Below are 19,131 nucleotides of genomic sequence, written 5' to 3' on the forward strand. Positions count from 1 at the left end.
TGGGGGACTTGGGCCTCTTTCTAGAGCTCCGACCTGAAGATCACTGATGTCATAATTCGAACTTCCCAGTTCACAGTTGTCTTGTAAACACCATAAATCCAGAAAATGACAGACTTTGATGACAAAATTTGCCCACAAGGACTGCCGCACCACCCCATCCTACACAAAACACATCCCTTATTTTAAGTGTTACTACAATTCCCTATGCGAAAGCTGTATGGTAGAAAAACTTTTGGATTTTGACAGCAATGCTAAGAAGTTACAGATAAATTCAAAATGAGAGGCTAAAAGGACAGAACTCTTGATGCTGCAATGATGAAAATATCTAAAAAACCAAGAGGGGAATTACTAACAACTCAACCAAAGAAGAAAAACAACCGTCTTTTGCACCAAGTACACCAAGTATTCTGATAGATAGCAATACTGAAAAAGCACTGGAATATTCTACAATCAGACAAAAATAAACGCACACCTCTTCAAGGAACCCCCACTGGTGGTCTATAAGGAACACCCACTGGTAGTCTATAAGGAACCCCCACTGGTGGTCTATAAGGAACCCCCACTGGTGGTCTATAAGGAACCCCCACTGGTGGTCTATAAGGAACCCCCACTGGTGATCTATAAGGAACTCCCACTGGTGGTCTATAAGGAACCCCCACTGGTGGTCTATAAGGAACCCCACTGGTGGTCTATAAGGAACCCCACTGGTGGTCTATAAGGGACCCCCACTGGTGGTCTATAAGGAACCCCCACTGGTGGTCTATAAGGAACCCCACTGGTGGTCTGTAAGGAACCCCCACTGGTGGTCTGTAAGGAACCCCCACTTGTGGTCTATAAGGAACCCCCACTGGTGGTCTATAAGGAACCCCCACTGGTGCTCTATATGGAACCCCAACTGGTGTTCTATAAGGAACCCCCACTGGAGGTCTATAAGGAACCCCCACTGGTTGTCTATAAGGAACCCCCACTTGTGGTCTATAAGGAACCCCCACTGGTGGTCTATAAGGAACCCCCACTGGTGGTCTATAAGGAACCCCCACTGGTGGTCTATAAGGAACCCCAACTTGTTGTCTATAAGGAACCCCCACTGGTGGTCTATAAGGAACCCCCACTGGTGGTCTGTAAGGAACCCCCACTGGTGGTCTATAAGGAACCCCCACTGGTGGTCTATAAGCGTGGTCACAATATTGGAGATATCTTGGTGAGATCTGACCTGCCCCCTGAGCCCATTCAGACACTCTTGACACCCATTCCAAATGGGAACTACAAACGTGGCTCATGCGCACAGTGCAACAGCACTATAAAAACATCCATCTTCAGACATCAACATACAGGTAGAAAAATCCCTGTTAGAGGGATCACCTCATGCAAGACCAAGGGAATAATCTATCTCAACACCTTTTCATGTGGAAGCCTACGTAGGACAAACGAAAAGACAATTAAAACAGCGCATAGCTGAACACCGCAGCTCAATCAGGTGTCAGAACATTGACTATCCAGTAGCAGCTCACTTTGTTGAAGCTACCCATCCAATCTCCTCCCTCAAATACACAGGCATTGAGCATGTTGCTCCACCAAGGAGAGGAGGTAACATGGAGATCCTACTACTACAAAGGGAGGCTTACTGGATATCCTGTCTAAAAACATGGGCCCCTAGTGGTCTGAATATTGACTTTGATCTCAGGGCATTCTTTTGAATAATTCTCTCTTTAAATGGATATATTCTTAGCCTAATATATTCTTAGCCTAATAGCCTAATATATTTAATATGCCATAAACTATAGTTTTTTAACAGTTTCACTCAATTCATTCTATTTAACTTAACAATTATGACACACCCCTCACTATTGCCATTGGTTGCACTAATTGCACTGTTTGTCTACATAACCTGGTTGAAGTATTCATGACATCACCCTGAAGAAGGAACAGTGATGCTGAAACGTTGGTAAATACCCAATAAATTACTGGGAGTTTATATATGGAGTGTGGGACTCTATTTTTTATAGTTCATAGTTTAGCCATTAGTCAGAACCTCCACATAAATAAAAATTATCTGGGTGTGCGACAGCTCATGTTTTTTATTGGAAAAACTATTGGAACCATTTCCCTGTTTGACCACTAGGTGTTATGGGTATTATGACACCTCCACTGTGGGGCTGTATAAAACTATTGGAACCATTTCCCTGTTTGACCACTAGGTGTTATGGGTATTATGACACCTCCACTGTGGGGCTCTATAAAACTATTGGAACCATTTCCCTGTTTGACCACTAGGTGTTATGGGTATTATGACACCTCCACTGTGGGGCTCTATAAAACTATTGGAACCATTTCCCTGTTTGACCACTAGGTGTTATGGGTATTATGACACCTCCACTGTGGGGCTCTATAAAACTATTGGAACCATTTCCCTGTTTGACCACTAGGTGTTATGGGTACTATAACACCTCCACTGTGGGGCTCTATATAACTATTGGAACCATTTCCCTGTTTGACCACTAGGTGTTATGGGTATTATTACACCTCCACTGTGGGGCTCTATAAAACTATTGGAACCATTTCCCTGTTTGACCACTAGGTGTTATGGGTATTATGACACCTCCACTGTGGGGCTCTATAAAACTATTGGAACTATTTCCCTGTTTGACCACTAGGTGTTATGGGTATTATGACACCTCCACTGTGGGGCTCTATAAAACTATTGGAACCATTTCCTTGTTTGACCGCTAGGTGTTATGGGTATTATGACACCTCCACTGTGGGGCTGTATAAAACTATTGGAACCATTTCCCTGTTTGACCACTAGGTGTAATGGGTATTATGACACCTCCACTGTGGGGCTCTATAAAACTATTGGAACCATTTCCCTATTTGACCACTAGGTGTTATGGGTATTATGACACCTCCACTGTGGGGCTCTATAAAACTATTGGAACCATTTCCCTGTTTGACCACTAGGTTTTATGGGTATTATGACACCTCCACTGTGGGGCTCTATAAAACTATTGGAACCATTTCCCTGTTTGACCACTAGATGTTATGGGTATTATGACACCTCCACTGTGGGGCTCTATAAAACTATTGGAACCATTTCCTTGTTTGACCGCTAGGTGTTATGGGTATTATGACACCTCCACTGTGGGGCTCTATAAAACTATTGGAACCATTTCCCTGTTTGACCGCTAGGTGTTATGGGTATTATGACACCTCCACTGTGGGGCTGTATAAAACTTTTGGAACCATTTCCCTGTTTGACCGCTAGGTGTTATGGGTATTATGACACCTCCACTGTGGGGCTCTATAAAACTATTGGAACCATTTCCCTGTTTGACCACTAGGTGTTATGGGTATTATAACACCTCCACTGTGGGGCTCTATCGATCAAATGAAACGGGAGAATCTAGACAATGTAACAATATTAGTTTCATCTTGCTGTGATGTAACAATATTCGCTGTGATGTTCAGCCCCCAAAATGAAAAAAATACTAAATAATTTCATAGAATTTAACTAAGACCACTCTCTTGGTCACAGACGGACAAAATCACTTTGTGTTTACAGATGGAGTTGTAACGAGTCTGCACACATTTGAATGGTGTCTCTGCGCCGCTCAGTTGACGTTTAGGACAAAATATCAGACACTAAAATCTATGAATCTTAGAACAGTAATATTTTACACACACATGAAGGTACCCAGAAGCCTTAATTTCTGATGAAAAAACCCAAATGTGAAGAAATTATGGATATAGCGTTTTGGATATAAACTCTTCATTAATTAATAAACAAAATTGTAATCTCACCTCTTAGCTTCGGGGTCATGTTCGCCCGAGAGTGTCATTTTAGAGGCAGGGCCCCCCTCCTCTCTCTCCCCAGAGAGACTCATTTTCGAGCACTGACCCCTAAATAGAGATCCAACATGTCATTGAACTATAATACATTAAAAGATATAGAAATGGTAAAATAACCACAATATACGAAAATATGAACAACATGCTTTTTTATTATATTGCCTACGCCCAGTTAGCGACATTTTGTATGATTGAACTGTCACGTAGCTGTCCCAGGTGAAATGGACTGTTAGATCTGAGTGTTTTACTGTCATTCACTATACTAAAATAAAACCATACATTTAATGTCCCTACACACTTTACAATAATCCCTGGGAAGAGTCTTACCTTGTAGACCGAATTCACAACCAGAACATGTCAAGTCAATTCAATATTTTCCGTTCTGCTGAGAGAGCACCTTTCTGATGACAAGTGACTCTGTATCTACAACATTCTACCAACATCACACATAAATAATCCCTGGTAGGATCCTTACCTTGCAGCCTGAATTCAAAACCAGAACATGTCAAATTAGTGAGAATTTCCTTTGTGTTGAGAAACCTTGGGAACGGTTTATTCACCTCCCCAATGTCAAGACACTTTGTGTACTTTCTGTTACTGATTAATGTAGGATTCCAACAGTTCTGTTAAAGTTTAGAGGCACTGACCCCATGTCAGCATAATCAGAAAACCAGTTAAACCTGTTTTCGAGAAAAGCCATGGGTTTCCAATAACATCTCTGTGTAGCTACCGCTTTCCTGCAGTCAGATTACCTAGTGACCTCATGGTGGAATGTAATTCATATTTTATCATTATTACCTGGAGTCCTTTCCTGCAGTCAGATTACCTAGTGACCTCATGGTGGAATGTTATTCATATTTTATCATTATTACCTGGAGTCCTTTCCTGCAGTCAGATTACCTAGTGACCTCATGGTGGAATGTTATTCATATTTTATCATTATTACCTGGAGTCCTTTCCTGCAGTCAGATTACCTAGTGACCTCATGGTGGAATGTTATTCATATATTATCATTATTACCTGGAGTCCTTTCCTGAGGTCAGATTACCTAGTGACCTCATGGGGGAATGTTATTCATATTTTATCTAACTTCATAATTAATAAACATTAATTGTTTTTTAAGGCCGAAAATCTGATGTTTCTATGTAAAATGTTTTTGTTATAGTTCAGTCTTCTGTGATGTATATAAAGTGTGATATTGGGATGCATCTCTAATTGTAATACATTTCAACTGTATATCTGACATGGTACAAGTGTCTTCTTTCATTAAGCCCATAACCATGTGTGTGAGGTCCAGACCTTTGTTTCAAAGTAGATATTTCTTTAAGACTACCAACAAACACTGTGTGACCCTGATTCAGCCCACTGCATTTCACGGTTAATCATTAAAAACAATAACGTATGAACAACTAGCAGTCTCCAGGACCAGTGATTCAAGCCTGAGCTCTGTCCCAAGTGGGAACCAATTCCCTATATTGTGCAATACTTTAGACCAGAGCTCTATAACACCCTATTCCCTATATTGTGCAATACTTTGTCCAGAGCTCTATAACACCCTATTCCCTACATACTGTAGTGTACTACTATGACCAGAGCTCTATAGCACCCTATTCCATACATACTGTAGTGCACTACTTTGACCAGAGCTCTAAAACACCCTATTCCCTACATACTGTAGTGTACAACTTTGACCAGGGCCAATAGGGCTCCATTTTAAGGTGCAATTTGAGAAGGTCATCATTGTGTCTTCACAGACAGAGAGAGAGAAGACTTGATAACACTCAGTCATCATTGTGTCTTCATAAGCAGAAAGAGAAGACTGGATAACACTCAGTCATCATTGTGTATTCACAGGCAGAGAGAGAGAGAAGACTGGATAACACTCAGTCATCATTGTGTCTTCACAGGCAGAGAGAGAGAAGACTGGATAACAATGTCATCATTGTGTCTTCACAGACAGAGAGAGAGAGAGAAGACTGGATAACACTCAGTCATCATTGTGTCATCACAGACAGAGAGAGAGAAGACTGGATAACGATCAGTCATCATAGTGTCATCACAGACAGAGAGAGAGAGAGAAGACTGGATAAAACTCAGTCATCATTGTGACATCAAAGACAGAGAGAGAGAAGACTGGATAACACTCAGTCATCATTGTGTCTTCACAGACAGAGAGAGAAGACTGGATAACACTCAGTCATCTGTGTCTTCACAGGCAGAGAGAGAAAACTGGAAAACACTCAGTCATCATTGTGTCTTCACAGGCAGAGAGAGAGAGAGAAGACTGGATAACACTCAGTCATCATTGTGTCTTCACAGGCAGAGAGAGAGAGAGAAGACTGGATAACACTCAGTCATCATTGTGTCTTCACAGGCAGAGAGAGAGAGAGAGAAGACTGGATTACACTCAGTCATCATTGTGTCTTCACAGGCAGAGAGAGAGAGAGAAGACTGGATAACTCTCAGTAATCATTGTGTCTTCGCAGTCAGAGAGAAGACTGGATAACACTGTCATCATTGTGTCTTCACAGACAGAGAGAGAGAGAGAGAGAGAGAGAAGACTGGATAACACTCAGTCATCATTGTGTCATCACAGACAGAGAGAGAGAGAAGACTGGATACAACTCAGTCATCATTGTGACATCAAATACAGAGAAAAAGAAGACTGGATAACACTCAGTCATCATTGTGTCATGACAGGCAGAGAGAAGACTGGATGACACTCAGTCATCATTTTGTCTTCACAGGCAGAGAGAGAAGACTGGATAACACTCAGTCATCATTGTGTCTTCACAGGCAGAGAGAGAAGACTGGATAACACTCAGTCATCATTGTGTCTTCACAATCAGAGAGAGAAGACTGGATAACACTCAGTCATCTCTGTCTTCACAGGCAGAGAGAGAACTGGAAAACACTCAGTCATCATTGTGTCTTCACAGGCAGAGAGAGAGAGAAAGACTGGATAACACTCAGTCATCATTGTGTCTTCACAGGCAGAGAGAGAGAGAGAGAGAAGACTGGATAACACTCAGTCATCATTGTGTCTTCACAGGCAGAGAGAGAGAGAGAGAGAAGACTGTATAACCCTCAGTCATCATTGTGTGATCACAGACAGAGAGATAGATTAGACTGGATAACACTCAGTCATCATTGTGTCTTCACAGGCAGAGAGAGAAGACTGGATAACACTCAGTCATCATTGTGTCATGACAGGCAGAGAGAGAGAATACTGGATAACACTCAGTCATCATTGTGTCTTCACAGGCAGAGAGAGAAGACTGGATAACACTCAGTCATCTGTGTCTTCACAGGCAGAGAGAGAGAGAGAGAAGACTGGATAACACTCAGTCATCATTGTGTCTTCACATGCAGAGAGAGAGAGAGAAGACTGGATAACACTCATTCATCATTGTGTCTTCACAGGCAGAGAGATAGAGAGAAGACTGGATAACACTCAGTCATCATTGTGTCTTCACAGGCAGAGAGAGAGAGAGAAGACTGGATAACACTCAGTCATCATTGTGTCTTCACAGGCGGAGAGAGAGAGAAGACTGGATAACACTCAGTCATCATTGTGTCATCACAGACAGAGAGAGAGATAAGACTGGATAACACTCAGTCATCATTGTGTCTTCACAGGCAGAGAGAGAAGACTGGATAACACTCAGTCATCATTGTGTCATGACAGACAGAGAGAGAGAAGACTGGATAACACTCAGTCATCATTGTGTCTTCACAGGCAGAGAGAGAAGACTGGATAACACTCAGTCATCATTGTGTCATGACAGGCAGAGAGAGAGAATACTGGATAACACTCAGTCATCATTGTGTCTTCACAGGCAGAGAGAGAAGACTGGATAACACTCAGTCATCATTGTGACATCACAGGCAGAGAGAGAGAAGACTGGATAACACTCAGTCATCATTGTGTCTTCACAGGCAGAGAGAGAAGACTGGATAACACTCAGTCATCATTGTGTCTTCACAGGCAGAGAGAGAAGACTGGATAACACTCAGTCATCATTGTGTCTTCACAGGCAGAGAGAGAAGACTGGATAACACTCAGTCATCATTGTGTCTTCACAGGCAGAGAGAGAGAGAGAAGACTGGATAACACTCAGTCGTCATTTTGTCTTCACAGGCAGAGAGAGAGAGAGAGAGAGAGAGAGAAGACTGGATAACACTCAGTCATCATTGTGTCTTCACAGTCAGAGAGAAGACTGGATAACACTGTCATCATTGTGTCTTCACAGGCAGAGAGAGAGAGAAGACTGGATAACACTCAGTCATCATTGTGTCTTCACAGACAGAGAGAGAGAGAGAAGACTGGATAACACTCAGTCATCATTGTGTCATCACAGACAGAGAGAGAGAAGACTGGATAACGATCAGTCATCATAGTGTCATCACAGACAGAGAGAGAGAGAGAAGACTGGATAAAACTCAGTCATCATTGTGACATCAAAGACAGAGAGAGAGAAGACTGGATAACACTCAGTCATCATTGTGTCTTCACAGGCAGAGAGAGAGAAGACTGGATAACACTCAGTCATCATTTTGTCTTCACAGGCAGAGAGAGAAGACTGGATAACACTCAGTCATCATTGTGTCTTCACTGACAGAGAGAGAAGACTGGATAACACTCAGTCATCATTGTGTCTTCACAGACAGAGAGAGAAGACTGGATAACACTCAGTCATCTGTGTCTTCACAGGCAGAGAGAGAGAGAGAGAAGACTGGATAACACTCAGTCATCATTGTGTCTTCACATGCAGAGAGAGAGAGAGAAGACTGGATAACACTCAGTCATCATTGTGTCTTCACAGGCAGAGAGAGAGAGAGAAGACTGGATAACACTCAGTCATCATTGTGTCTTCACAGGCAGAGAGAGAGAGAGAAGACTGGATAACACTCAGTCATCATTGTGTCTTCACAGGCGGAGAGAGAGAGAAGACTGGATAACACTCAGTCATCATTGTGTCATCACAGACAGAGAGAGAGATAAGACTGGATAACACTCAGTCATCATTGTGTCTTCACAGGCAGAGAGAGAAGACTGGATAACACTCAGTCATCATTGTGTCATGACAGACAGAGAGAGAGAAGACTGGATAACACTCAGTCATTATAGTGTCATCACAGGCAGAGAGAGAGAGAGAGAGAGAGAGGACTGGATAACACTCAGTCATCATTGTGTCTTCACAGTCAGAGAGAAGACCGGATAACACTCAGTCATCAGTGTGTCTTCATAGTCAGAGAGAAGACTGGATAACACTGTCATCATTGTGTCTTCACAGACAGAGAGAGAAGACTGGATAACACTCAGTCATCATTGTGTCTTCACAGGCAGAGAGAGAGAAGACTGGATAACACTCAGTCATCATTGTGTCTTCACAGTCAGAGAGAAGACTGGATAACACTGTCATCATTGTGTCTTCACAGACAGAGAGAGAGAGAAGACTGGATAACAGTCAGTCATCATTGTGTCATCACAGACAGAGAGAGAGAGAAGACTGGATAACACTCAGTCATTATAGTGGCATCACAGACAGAGAGCGAGAGAGAAGACTGGATAACACTCAGTCATCATTGTGACATCACAAGCAGAGAGAGAGAAGACTGGATAACACTCAGTCATCATTGTGTCTTCACAGGCAAAGAGAGAAGACTGGATAACACTCAGTCATCATTGTGTCTTCACAGGCAAAGAGAGAAGACTGGATAACACTCAGTCATCATTGTGTCTTCACTGACAGAGAGAGAAGACTGGATAACACTCAGTCATCATTGTGTCATCACAGACAGAGAGAGAGAGAAGACTGGATACAACTCAGTCATCATTGTGACATCAAATACAGAGAAAGAGAAGACTGGATAACACTCAGTCATCATTGTGTCATGACAGGCAGAGAGAGAGAAGACTGGATGACACTCAGTCATCATTGTGTCTTCACAGGCGAGAGAGAGAAGACTGGATAACACTCAGTCATCATTCTGTCTTCACAGGCAGAGAGAGAACTGGAAAACACTCAGTCATCATTGTGTCTTCACAGGCAGAGAGAGAGAGAAAGACTGGATAACACTCAGTCATCATTGTGTCTTCACAGGCAGAGAGAGAGAGAGAGAGAAGACTGGATAACACTCAGTCATCATTGTGTCTTCACAGGCAGAGAGAGAGAGAGAGAGAAGACTGTATAACCCTCAGTCATCATTGTGTGATCACAGACAGAGAGATAGATTAGACTGGATAACACTCAGTCATCATTGTGTCTTCACAGGCAGAGAGAGAAGACTGGATAACACTCAGTCATCATTGTGTCATGACAGGCAGAGAGAGAGAATACTGGATAACACTCAGTCATCATTGTGTCTTCACAGGCAGAGAGAGAAGACTGGATAACACTCAGTCATCATTGTGTCTTCACAGGAAGAGAGAGAAGACTGGATAACACTCAGTCATCATTGTGTCTTGACAGGCAGAGAGAGAGAGAGAAGACTGGATAACACTCATTCGTCATTTTGTCTTCACAGGCAGAGAGAGAGAGAGAGAGAGAGAAGACTGGATAACAATCAGTCATCATTGTATCTTCACAGTCAGAGAGAAGACTGGATAACACTGTCATCATTGTGTCTTCACAGGCAGAGAGAGAGAGAAGACTGGATAACACTCAGTCATCATTGTGTCTTCACAGGCAGAGAGAGAGAAGACTGGATAACACTCAGTCATCATTGTGTCTTCACAGACAGAGAGAGAGAGAGAAGACTGGATAACACTCAGTCATCATTGTGTCATCACAGACAGAGAGAGAGAAGACTGGATAACGATCAGTCATCATAGTGTCATCACAGACAGAGAGAGAGAGAGAAGACTGGATAAAACTCAGTCATCATTGTGTCTTCACAGGCGGAGAGAGAGAAGACTGGATAACACTCAGTCATCATTTTGTCTTCACAGGCAGAGAGAGAAGACTGGATAACACTCAGTCATCATTGTGTCTTCACAGACAGAGAGAGAAGACTGGATAACACTCAGTCATCTGTGTCTTCACAGGCAGAGAGAGAGAGAGAGAGAAGACTGGATAACACTCAGTCATCATTGTGTCTTCACATGCAGAGAGAGAGAGAGAAGACTGGATAACACTCATTCATCATTGTGTCTTCACAGGCAGAGAGATAGAGAGAAGACTGGATAACACTCAGTCATCATTGTATCTTCACAGTCAGAGAGAAGACTGGATAACACTGTCATCATTGTGTCTTCACAGGCAGAGAGAGAGAGAAGACTGGATAACACTCAGTCATCATTGTGTCTTCACAGGCATAGAGAGAGAAGACTGGATAAGACTCAGTCATCATTGTGTCTTCACAGACAGAGAGAGAGAGAGAAGACTGGATAACCCTCAGTCATCATTGTGTCATCACAGACAGAGAGAGAGAAGACTGGATAACGATCAGTCATCATAGTGTCATCACAGACAGAGAGAGAGAGAGAAGACTGGATAAAACTCAGTCATCATTGTGTCTTCACAGGCGGAGAGAGAGAAGACTGGATAACACTCAGTCATCATTTTGTCTTCACAGGCAGAGAGAGAAGACTGGATAACACTCAGTCATCATTGTGTCTTCACAGACAGAGAGAGAAGACTGGATAACACTCAGTCATCTGTGTCTTCACAGGCAGAGAGAGAGAGAGAGAAGACTGGATAACACTCAGTCATCATTGTGTCTTCACATGCAGAGAGAGAGAGAGAAGACTGGATAACACTCATTCATCATTGTGTCTTCACAGGCAGAGAGATAGAGAGAAGACTGGATAACACTCAGTCATCATTGTGTCTTCACAGACAGAGAGAGAGAGAGAAGACTGGATAACACTCAGTCATCATTGTGTCATCACAGACAGAGAGAGAGAAGACTGGATAACACTCAGTCATCATTTTGTCTTCACAGGCAGAGAGAGAAGACTGGATAACACTCAGTCATCATTGTGTCTTCACTGACAGAGAGAGAAGACTGGATAACACTCAAGTCATCTGTGTCTTCACAGGCAGAGAGAGAGAGAGAGAAGACTGGATAACACTCAGTCATCATTGTGTCTTCACATGCAGAGAGAGAGAGAGAAGACTGGATAACACTCAGTCATCATTGTGTCTTCACAGGCAGAGAGAGAGAGAGAAGACTGGATAACACAGTCATCATTGTGTCTTCACAGGCAGAGAGAGAGAGAGAGAAGACTGGATAACACTCAGTCATCATTGTGTCTTCACAGGCGGAGAGAGAGAGAATACTGGATAACTCTCAGTCATCATTGTGTCATCACAGACAGAGAGAGAGATAAGACTGGATAACACTCAGTCATCATTGTGTCTTCACAGGCAGAGAGAGAAGACTGGATAACACTCAGTCATCATTGTGTCATGACAGACAGAGAGAGAGAAGACTGGATAACACTCAGTCATTATAGTGTCATCACACGCAGAGAGAGAGAAAGAGAGAGAGAGGACTGGATAACACTCAGTCATCATTGTGTCTTCACAGTCAGAGAGAAGACCGGATAACACTCAGTCATCAGTGTGTCTTCATAGTCAGAGAGAAGACTGGATAACACTGTCATCATTGTGTCTTCACAGACAGAGAGAGAGACAAGACTGGATAACACTCAGTCATCATTGTGTCTTCACAGACAGAGAGAGAAGACTGGATAACACTCAGTCATCATTGTGTCTTCACAGGCAGAGAGAGAGAAGACTGGATAACACTCAGTCATCATTGTGTCTTCACAGTCAGAGAGAAGACTGGATAACACTGTCATCATTGTGTCTTCACAGACAGAGAGAGAGAAGACTGGATAACACTCAGTCATCATTGTGTCTTCACAGTCAGAGAGAAGACCGGATAACACTCAGTCATCAGTGTGTCTTCATAGTCAGAGAGAAGACTGGATAACACTGTCATCATTGTGTCTTCACAGACAGAGAGAGAGACAAGACTGGATAACACTCAGTCATCATTGTGTCTTCACAGACAGAGAGAGAAGACTGGATAACACTCAGTCATCATTGTGTCTTCACAGGCAGAGAGAGAGAAGACTGGATAACACTCAGTCATCATTGTGTCTTCACAGTCAGAGAGAAGACTGGATAACACTGTCATCATTGTGTCTTCACAGACAGAGAGAGAGAAGACTGGATAACACTCAGTCATCATTGTGTCTTCACAGGCAGAGAGAGAGAAGACTGGATAACACTCAGTCATCATTGTGTCTTCACAGTCAGAGAGAAGACTGGATAACACTGTCATCATTGTGTCTTCACAGACAGAGAGAGAGAGAAGACTGGATAACAGTCAGTCATCATTGTGTCATCACAGACAGAGAGAGAGAAGACTGGATAACACTCAGTCATTATAGTGGCATCACAGACAGAGAGCGAGAGAGAAGACTGGATAACACTTCAGTCATCATTGTGATATCACAAGCAGAGAGAGAGAAGACTGGATAACACTTCAGTCATCATTGTGTCTATCACAGGCAGAGAGAGAGAAGACTGGATAACACTCAGTCATCATTGTGTCTTCACAGGCAAAGAGAGAAGACTGGATAACACTCAGTCATCATTGTGTCTTCACAGGCAGAAGAGAGAAGACTGGATAACACTCAGTCATCATTGTGTCTTCACATGGAGCAGAGAGAGAAGACTGGATAACACTCAGTCATCATTGTGTCTTCACAGGCAGAGAGAGAGAGAAGACTGGATAACACTCAGTCATCATTGTGTCTTCACAGGCGAGAGAGAGAGAGAGAAGACTGGATAACACTCAGTCATCATTGTGTCTTCACAGGCAGAGAGAGAGAGAGAAGACTGGATAACACTCAGTCATCATTGTGTCTTCACAGGCAGAGAGAGAAGACTGGATAACACTCAGTCATCATTGTGTCTTCACAGACAGAGAGAGAGAGAGAGAGAGAGAAGACTGGATAACACTCAGTCATCATTGTGTCATCACAGACAGAGAGAGAGAGAAGACTGGATACAACTCAGTCATCATTGTGACATCAAATACAGAGAAAGAGAAGACTGGATAACACTCATTCATCATTGTGTCATGACAGGCAGAGAGAGAGAAGACTGGATGACACTCAGTCATCATTTTGTCTTCACAGGCAGAGAGAGAAGACTGGATAACACTCAGTCATCATTGTGTCTTCACAGGCAGAGAGAGAAGACTGGATAACACTCAGTCATCATTGTGTCTTCACAGGCAGAGAGAGAGAGAGAGAGAAGACTGGATAACACTCAGTCATCATTGTGTCTTCACAGGCGAGAGAGAGAGAGAGAAGACTGGATAACACTCAGTCATCATTGTGTCATCACAGGCAGAGAGAGAGAAGACTGGATAACACTCAGTCATCATTGTGTCTTCACAGGCAGAGAGAGAAGACTGGATAACACTCAGTCATCATTGTGTCTTCACAGGCAAGAGAGAGAAGACTGGATAACACTCAGTCATCATTGTGTCTTCACAGGCAGAGAGAGAAGACTGGATAACACTCAGTCATCATTGTGTCTTCACAGGCAGAGAGAGAGAGAGAGAGAAGACTGGATAACACTCAGTCATCATTGTGTCTTCACAGGCAGAGAGAGAGAGAGAGAAGACTGTATAACCCTCAGTCATCATTGTGTGATCACAGACAGAGAGATAGATTAGACTGGATAACACTCAGTCATCATTGTGTCTTCACAGGCAGAGAGAGAAGACTGGATAACACTCAGTCATCATTGTGTAATGACAGGCAGAGAGAGAGAATACTGGATAACACTCAGTCATCATTGTGTCTTCACAGTCAGAGAGAAGACCGGATAACACTCAGTCATCAGTGTGTCTTCATAGTCAGAGAGAAGACTGGATAACACTGTCATCATTGTGTCTTCACAGACAGAGAGAGAGACAAGACTGGATAACACTCAGTCATCATTGTGTCTTCACAGACAGAGAGAGAAGACTGGATAACACTCAGTCATCATTGTGTCTTCACAGGCAGAGAGAGAGAAGACTGGATAACACTCAGTCATCATTGTGTCTTCACAGTCAGAGAGAAGACTGGATAACACTCAGTCATCATTGTGTCTTCACATGCAGAGAGAGAGAGAGAAGACTGGATAACACTCATTCATCATTGTGTCTTCACAGGCAGAGAGATAGAGAGAAGACTGGATAACACTCAGTCATCATTGTATCTTCACAGTCAGAGAGAAGACTGGATAACACTGTCATCATTGTGTCTTCACAGGCAGAGAGAGAGAGAAGACTGGATAACACTCAGTCATCATTGTGTCTTCACAGGCATAGAGAGAGAAGACTGGATAAGACTCAGTCATCATTGTGTCTTCACAGACAGAGAGAGAGAGAGAAGACTGGATAACACTCAGTCATCATTGTGTCATCACAGACAGAGAGAGAGAAGACTGGATAACGATCAGTCATCATAGTGTCATCACAGACAGAGAGAGAGAGAGAAGACTGGATAAAACTCAGTCATCATTGTGTCTTCACAGGCGGAGAGAGAGAAGACTGGATAACACTCAGTCATCATTTTGTCTTCACAGGCAGAGAGAGAAGACTGGATAACACTCAGTCATCATTGTGTCTTCACAGACAGAGAGAGAAGACTGGATAACACTCAGTCATCTGTGTCTTCACAGGCAGAGAGAGAGAGAGAGAAGACTGGATAACACTCAGTCATCATTGTGTCTTCACATGCAGAGAGAGAGAGAGAAGACTGGATAACACTCATTCATCATTGTGTCTTCACAGGCAGAGAGATAGAGAGAAGACTGGATAACACTCAGTCATCATTGTGTCTTCACAGGCAGAGAGAGAGAGAGAAGACTGGATAACACTCAGTCATCATTGTGTCTTCACAGGCGGAGAGAGAGAGAAGACTGGATAACACTCAGTCATCATTGTGTCATCACAGACAGAGAGAGAGATAAGACTGGATAACACTCAGTCATCATTGTGTCTTCACAGGCAGAGAGAGAAGACTGGATAACACTCAGTCATCATTGTGTCATGACAGGCAGAGAGAGAGAATACTGGATAACACTCAGTCATCATTGTGTCTTCACAGGCAGAGAGAGAAGACTGGATAACACTCAGTCATCATTGTGACATCACAGGCAGAGAGAGAGAGAGAAGACTGGATAACACTCAGTCATCATTGTGTCTTCACAGGCGGAGAGAGAGAGAAGACTGGATAACCTGTTAGGGCTAGGGGGCAGCATTGACACGGCTGGATAAAAAACATACCCGATTTAATCTGGTTACCACTCCTACCCAGTAACTAGAATATGCATATACTTATTACATATGGATAGAAAACACCCTAAATTTTCTAAAACTGTTTGAATGGTGTCTGTGAGTATAACAGAATTCAAATGGCAGGTCAAAACCTGAGAGATTCCTTTACAGGAAGTGGCCTGTCTGACCATTTGTTGAACTTCTTTTCCATCTCTATCATTTACTAAGGATCTCTGCTCTAACGTGACACTTCCCACGTCTTCCATAGGCTCTCAGAGCCCGGGAAAAAACAGAATGTCGTCATTCCAGCCCCAGGCTGAAACACATTATCGCCTTTCTCAAGTGGCCGATCAAGAGACACTGGCTTATGCGCGTGACCCCGACCGCCCCCGCCTTTGGGATTTTTTCCTCTGTTTGCCGAAAAGGAGATTCCCTGTCGGAATATTATCGCTTTTCTACGAGAAAAATGTCGTAAAAATTGATTTTAAACAGTGGTTGACATGCTTCGAAGTACGGTAATGGAATACTTAGAATTTTATTGTCACGAATTGCGCCATGCGCGTGACACTTCTTTACTATTTCGGATAGTGTCTGGAACGCACGAACAAAACGCCGCTATTCGGATATAACGATGGATTATTTTGGACCAAATCAACATTTGTTATTGAAGTAGCAGTCCTGGGTGTGTATTCTGACGAAGACAACAAAAGGTAATGAAACTTTTATAATAGTAAATATGATTATGGTGAGTGCTAAACTTGCCGGGTGTCTAAATAGCGAGCCTGTGATGCCTGGGCTATGTACTTAGAATATTGCAAAATGTGCTTTCACCAAAAAGCTATTTTAAAATCGGACATATCGAGTGCATAGAGGAGGTCTGTATCTATAATTCTTAAAATAATTGTTATGCTTTTTGTGAACGTTTATCGTGAGTAATTTAGTAAAATGTTAGCGAATTCCCCGGAAGTTTGCGGGGGGTATGCTAGTTCTGAACGTCACATGCTAATGTAAAAAGCTGGTTTTTGATATAAATATGAACTTGATTGAACAAAACATGCATGTATTGTATAACATAATGTCCTAGGGTTGTCATCTGATGAAGATCATCAAAGGTGAGTGCTGCATTTAGCTGTCTTCTGGGTTTTGGTGACATTATATGCTGGCTTGAAAAATGGGTGTCTGATTATTTCTGGCTTGGTACTCTGCTGACATAATCTAATGTTTTGCTTTCGTTGTAAAGCCTTTTTGAAATCGGACAGTGTGGTTAGATTAACAAGAGTCTTGTCTTTAAATGGCGGTAAAATAGTCATATGTTTGAGAAATTGAAGTAATAGGATTTTTAAGGTTTTGAAAATCGCGCCACAGGCTGGCAGTGGCTGTTACGTAGGTGGGACGAATTCGTCCCGCCTAGCCTAGAGAGGATAACACTCAGTCATCATTGTGTCATCACAGACAGAGACAGAGATAAGACTGGATAACACTCAGTCATCATTGTGTCTTCACAGGCAGAGAGAGAAGACTGGATAACACTCAGTCATCATTGTGTCATGACAGACAGAGAGAGAGAAGACTGGATAACACTCAGTCATCATTGTGTCTTCACAGGCAGAGAGAGAAGACTGGATAACACTCAGTCATCATTGTGTCATGACAGGCAGAGAGAGAGAATACTGGATAACACTCAGTCATCATTGTGTCTTCACAGGCAGAGAGAGAAGACTGGATAACACTCAGTCATCATTGTGACATCACAGGCAGAGAGAGAGAAGACTGGATAACACTCAGTCATCATTGTGTCTTCACAGGCAGAGAGAGAAGACTGGATAACACTCAGTCATCATTGTGTCTTCACAGGCAGAGAGAGAAGATTGGATAACACTCAGTCATCATTGTGTCTTCACAGGCAGAGAGAGAAGACTGGATAACACTCAGTCATCATTGTGTCTTCACAGGCAGAGAGAGAGAGAGAAGACTGGATAACACTCAGTCATCATTGTGTCTTCACAGGCAGAGAGAGAAGACTGGATAACACTCAGTCATCATTGTGTCATGACAGGCAGAGAGAGAGAATACTGGATAACACTCAGTCATCATTGTGTCTTCACAGGCAGAGAGAGAAGACTGGATAACACTCAGTCATCATTGTGACATCACAGGCAGAGAGAGAGAAGACTGGATAACACTCAGTCATCATTGTGTCTTCACAGGCAGAGAGAGAAGACTGGATAACACTCAGTCATCATTGTGTCTTCACAGGCAGAGAGAGAAGACTGGATAACACTCAGTCATCATTGTGTCTTCACAGGCAGAGAGAGAAGACTGGATAACACTCAGTCATCATTGTGTCTTCACAGGCAGAGAGAGAGAGAGAAGACTGGATAACACTCAGTCGTCATTTTGTCTTCACAGGCAGAGAGAGAGAGAGAGAGAGAGAGAGAGAAGACTGGATAACACTCAGTCATCATTGTGTCTTCACAGTCAGAGAGAAGACTGGATAACACTGTCATCATTGTGTCTTCACAGGCAGAGAGAGAGAGAAGACTGGATAACACTCAGTCATCATTGTGTCTTCACAGGCAGAGAGAGAGAAGACTGGATAACACTCAGTCATCATTGTGTCTTCACAGACAGAGAGAGAGAGAGAAGACTGGATAACACTCAGTCATCATTGTGTCATCACAGACAGAGAGAGAGAAGACTGGATAACACTCAGTCATCATTTTGTCTTCACAGGCAGAGAGAGAAGACTGGATAACACTCAGTCATCATTGTGTCTTCACTGACAGAGAGAGAAGACTGGATAACACTCAGTCATCTGTGTCTTCACAGGCAGAGAGAGAGAGAGAGAAGACTGGATAACACTCAGTCATCATTGTGTCTTCACATGCAGAGAGAGAGAGAGAAGACTGGATAACACTCAGTCATCATTGTGTCTTCACAGGCAGAGAGAGAGAGAGAAGACTGGATAACACAGTCATCATTGTG

The 19,131-nt window shown here is 42.9% G+C and overlaps 2 protein-coding genes across 6 annotated transcripts in view; one reads left to right on the forward strand and one right to left on the reverse strand.

Moving 5' to 3' along the window:
• LOC123727775 (NACHT, LRR and PYD domains-containing protein 3) overlaps nucleotides 1–4,593 on the reverse strand; it is a 39,435-nt gene extending 34,842 nt beyond the window's left edge. For 4 of the 5 annotated variants that reach the window (XR_014391560.1, XR_014391558.1, XM_082972282.1 and 1 more), the window contains exons 1-2: nucleotides 4,322–4,593; nucleotides 3,799–3,897 (exon numbers count right to left, since the gene is read on the reverse strand). Coding sequence is in view for 2 of the 5 variants with exons in the window: in XM_082972282.1 (XP_082828408.1) it covers nucleotides 3,799–3,881 (83 nt within the window). In the remaining 3 variants the exon portion in view is untranslated. The other variant, XR_014391559.1, reaches the window with a different exon arrangement.
• The window catches only part of LOC123733359 (NACHT, LRR and PYD domains-containing protein 3-like), a 440,446-nt gene that overhangs the window by 159,058 nt on the left and 262,257 nt on the right, over nucleotides 1–19,131 (forward strand). The gene's annotated exons all lie outside the window — the stretch shown is intronic.

This window comes from Salmo salar, unplaced genomic scaffold (assembly GCF_965601325.2).
Source record: "Salmo salar unplaced genomic scaffold, fSalSal1 ptg000619l, whole genome shotgun sequence".
Taxonomy (NCBI): Eukaryota; Metazoa; Chordata; class Actinopteri; order Salmoniformes; family Salmonidae; genus Salmo; species Salmo salar.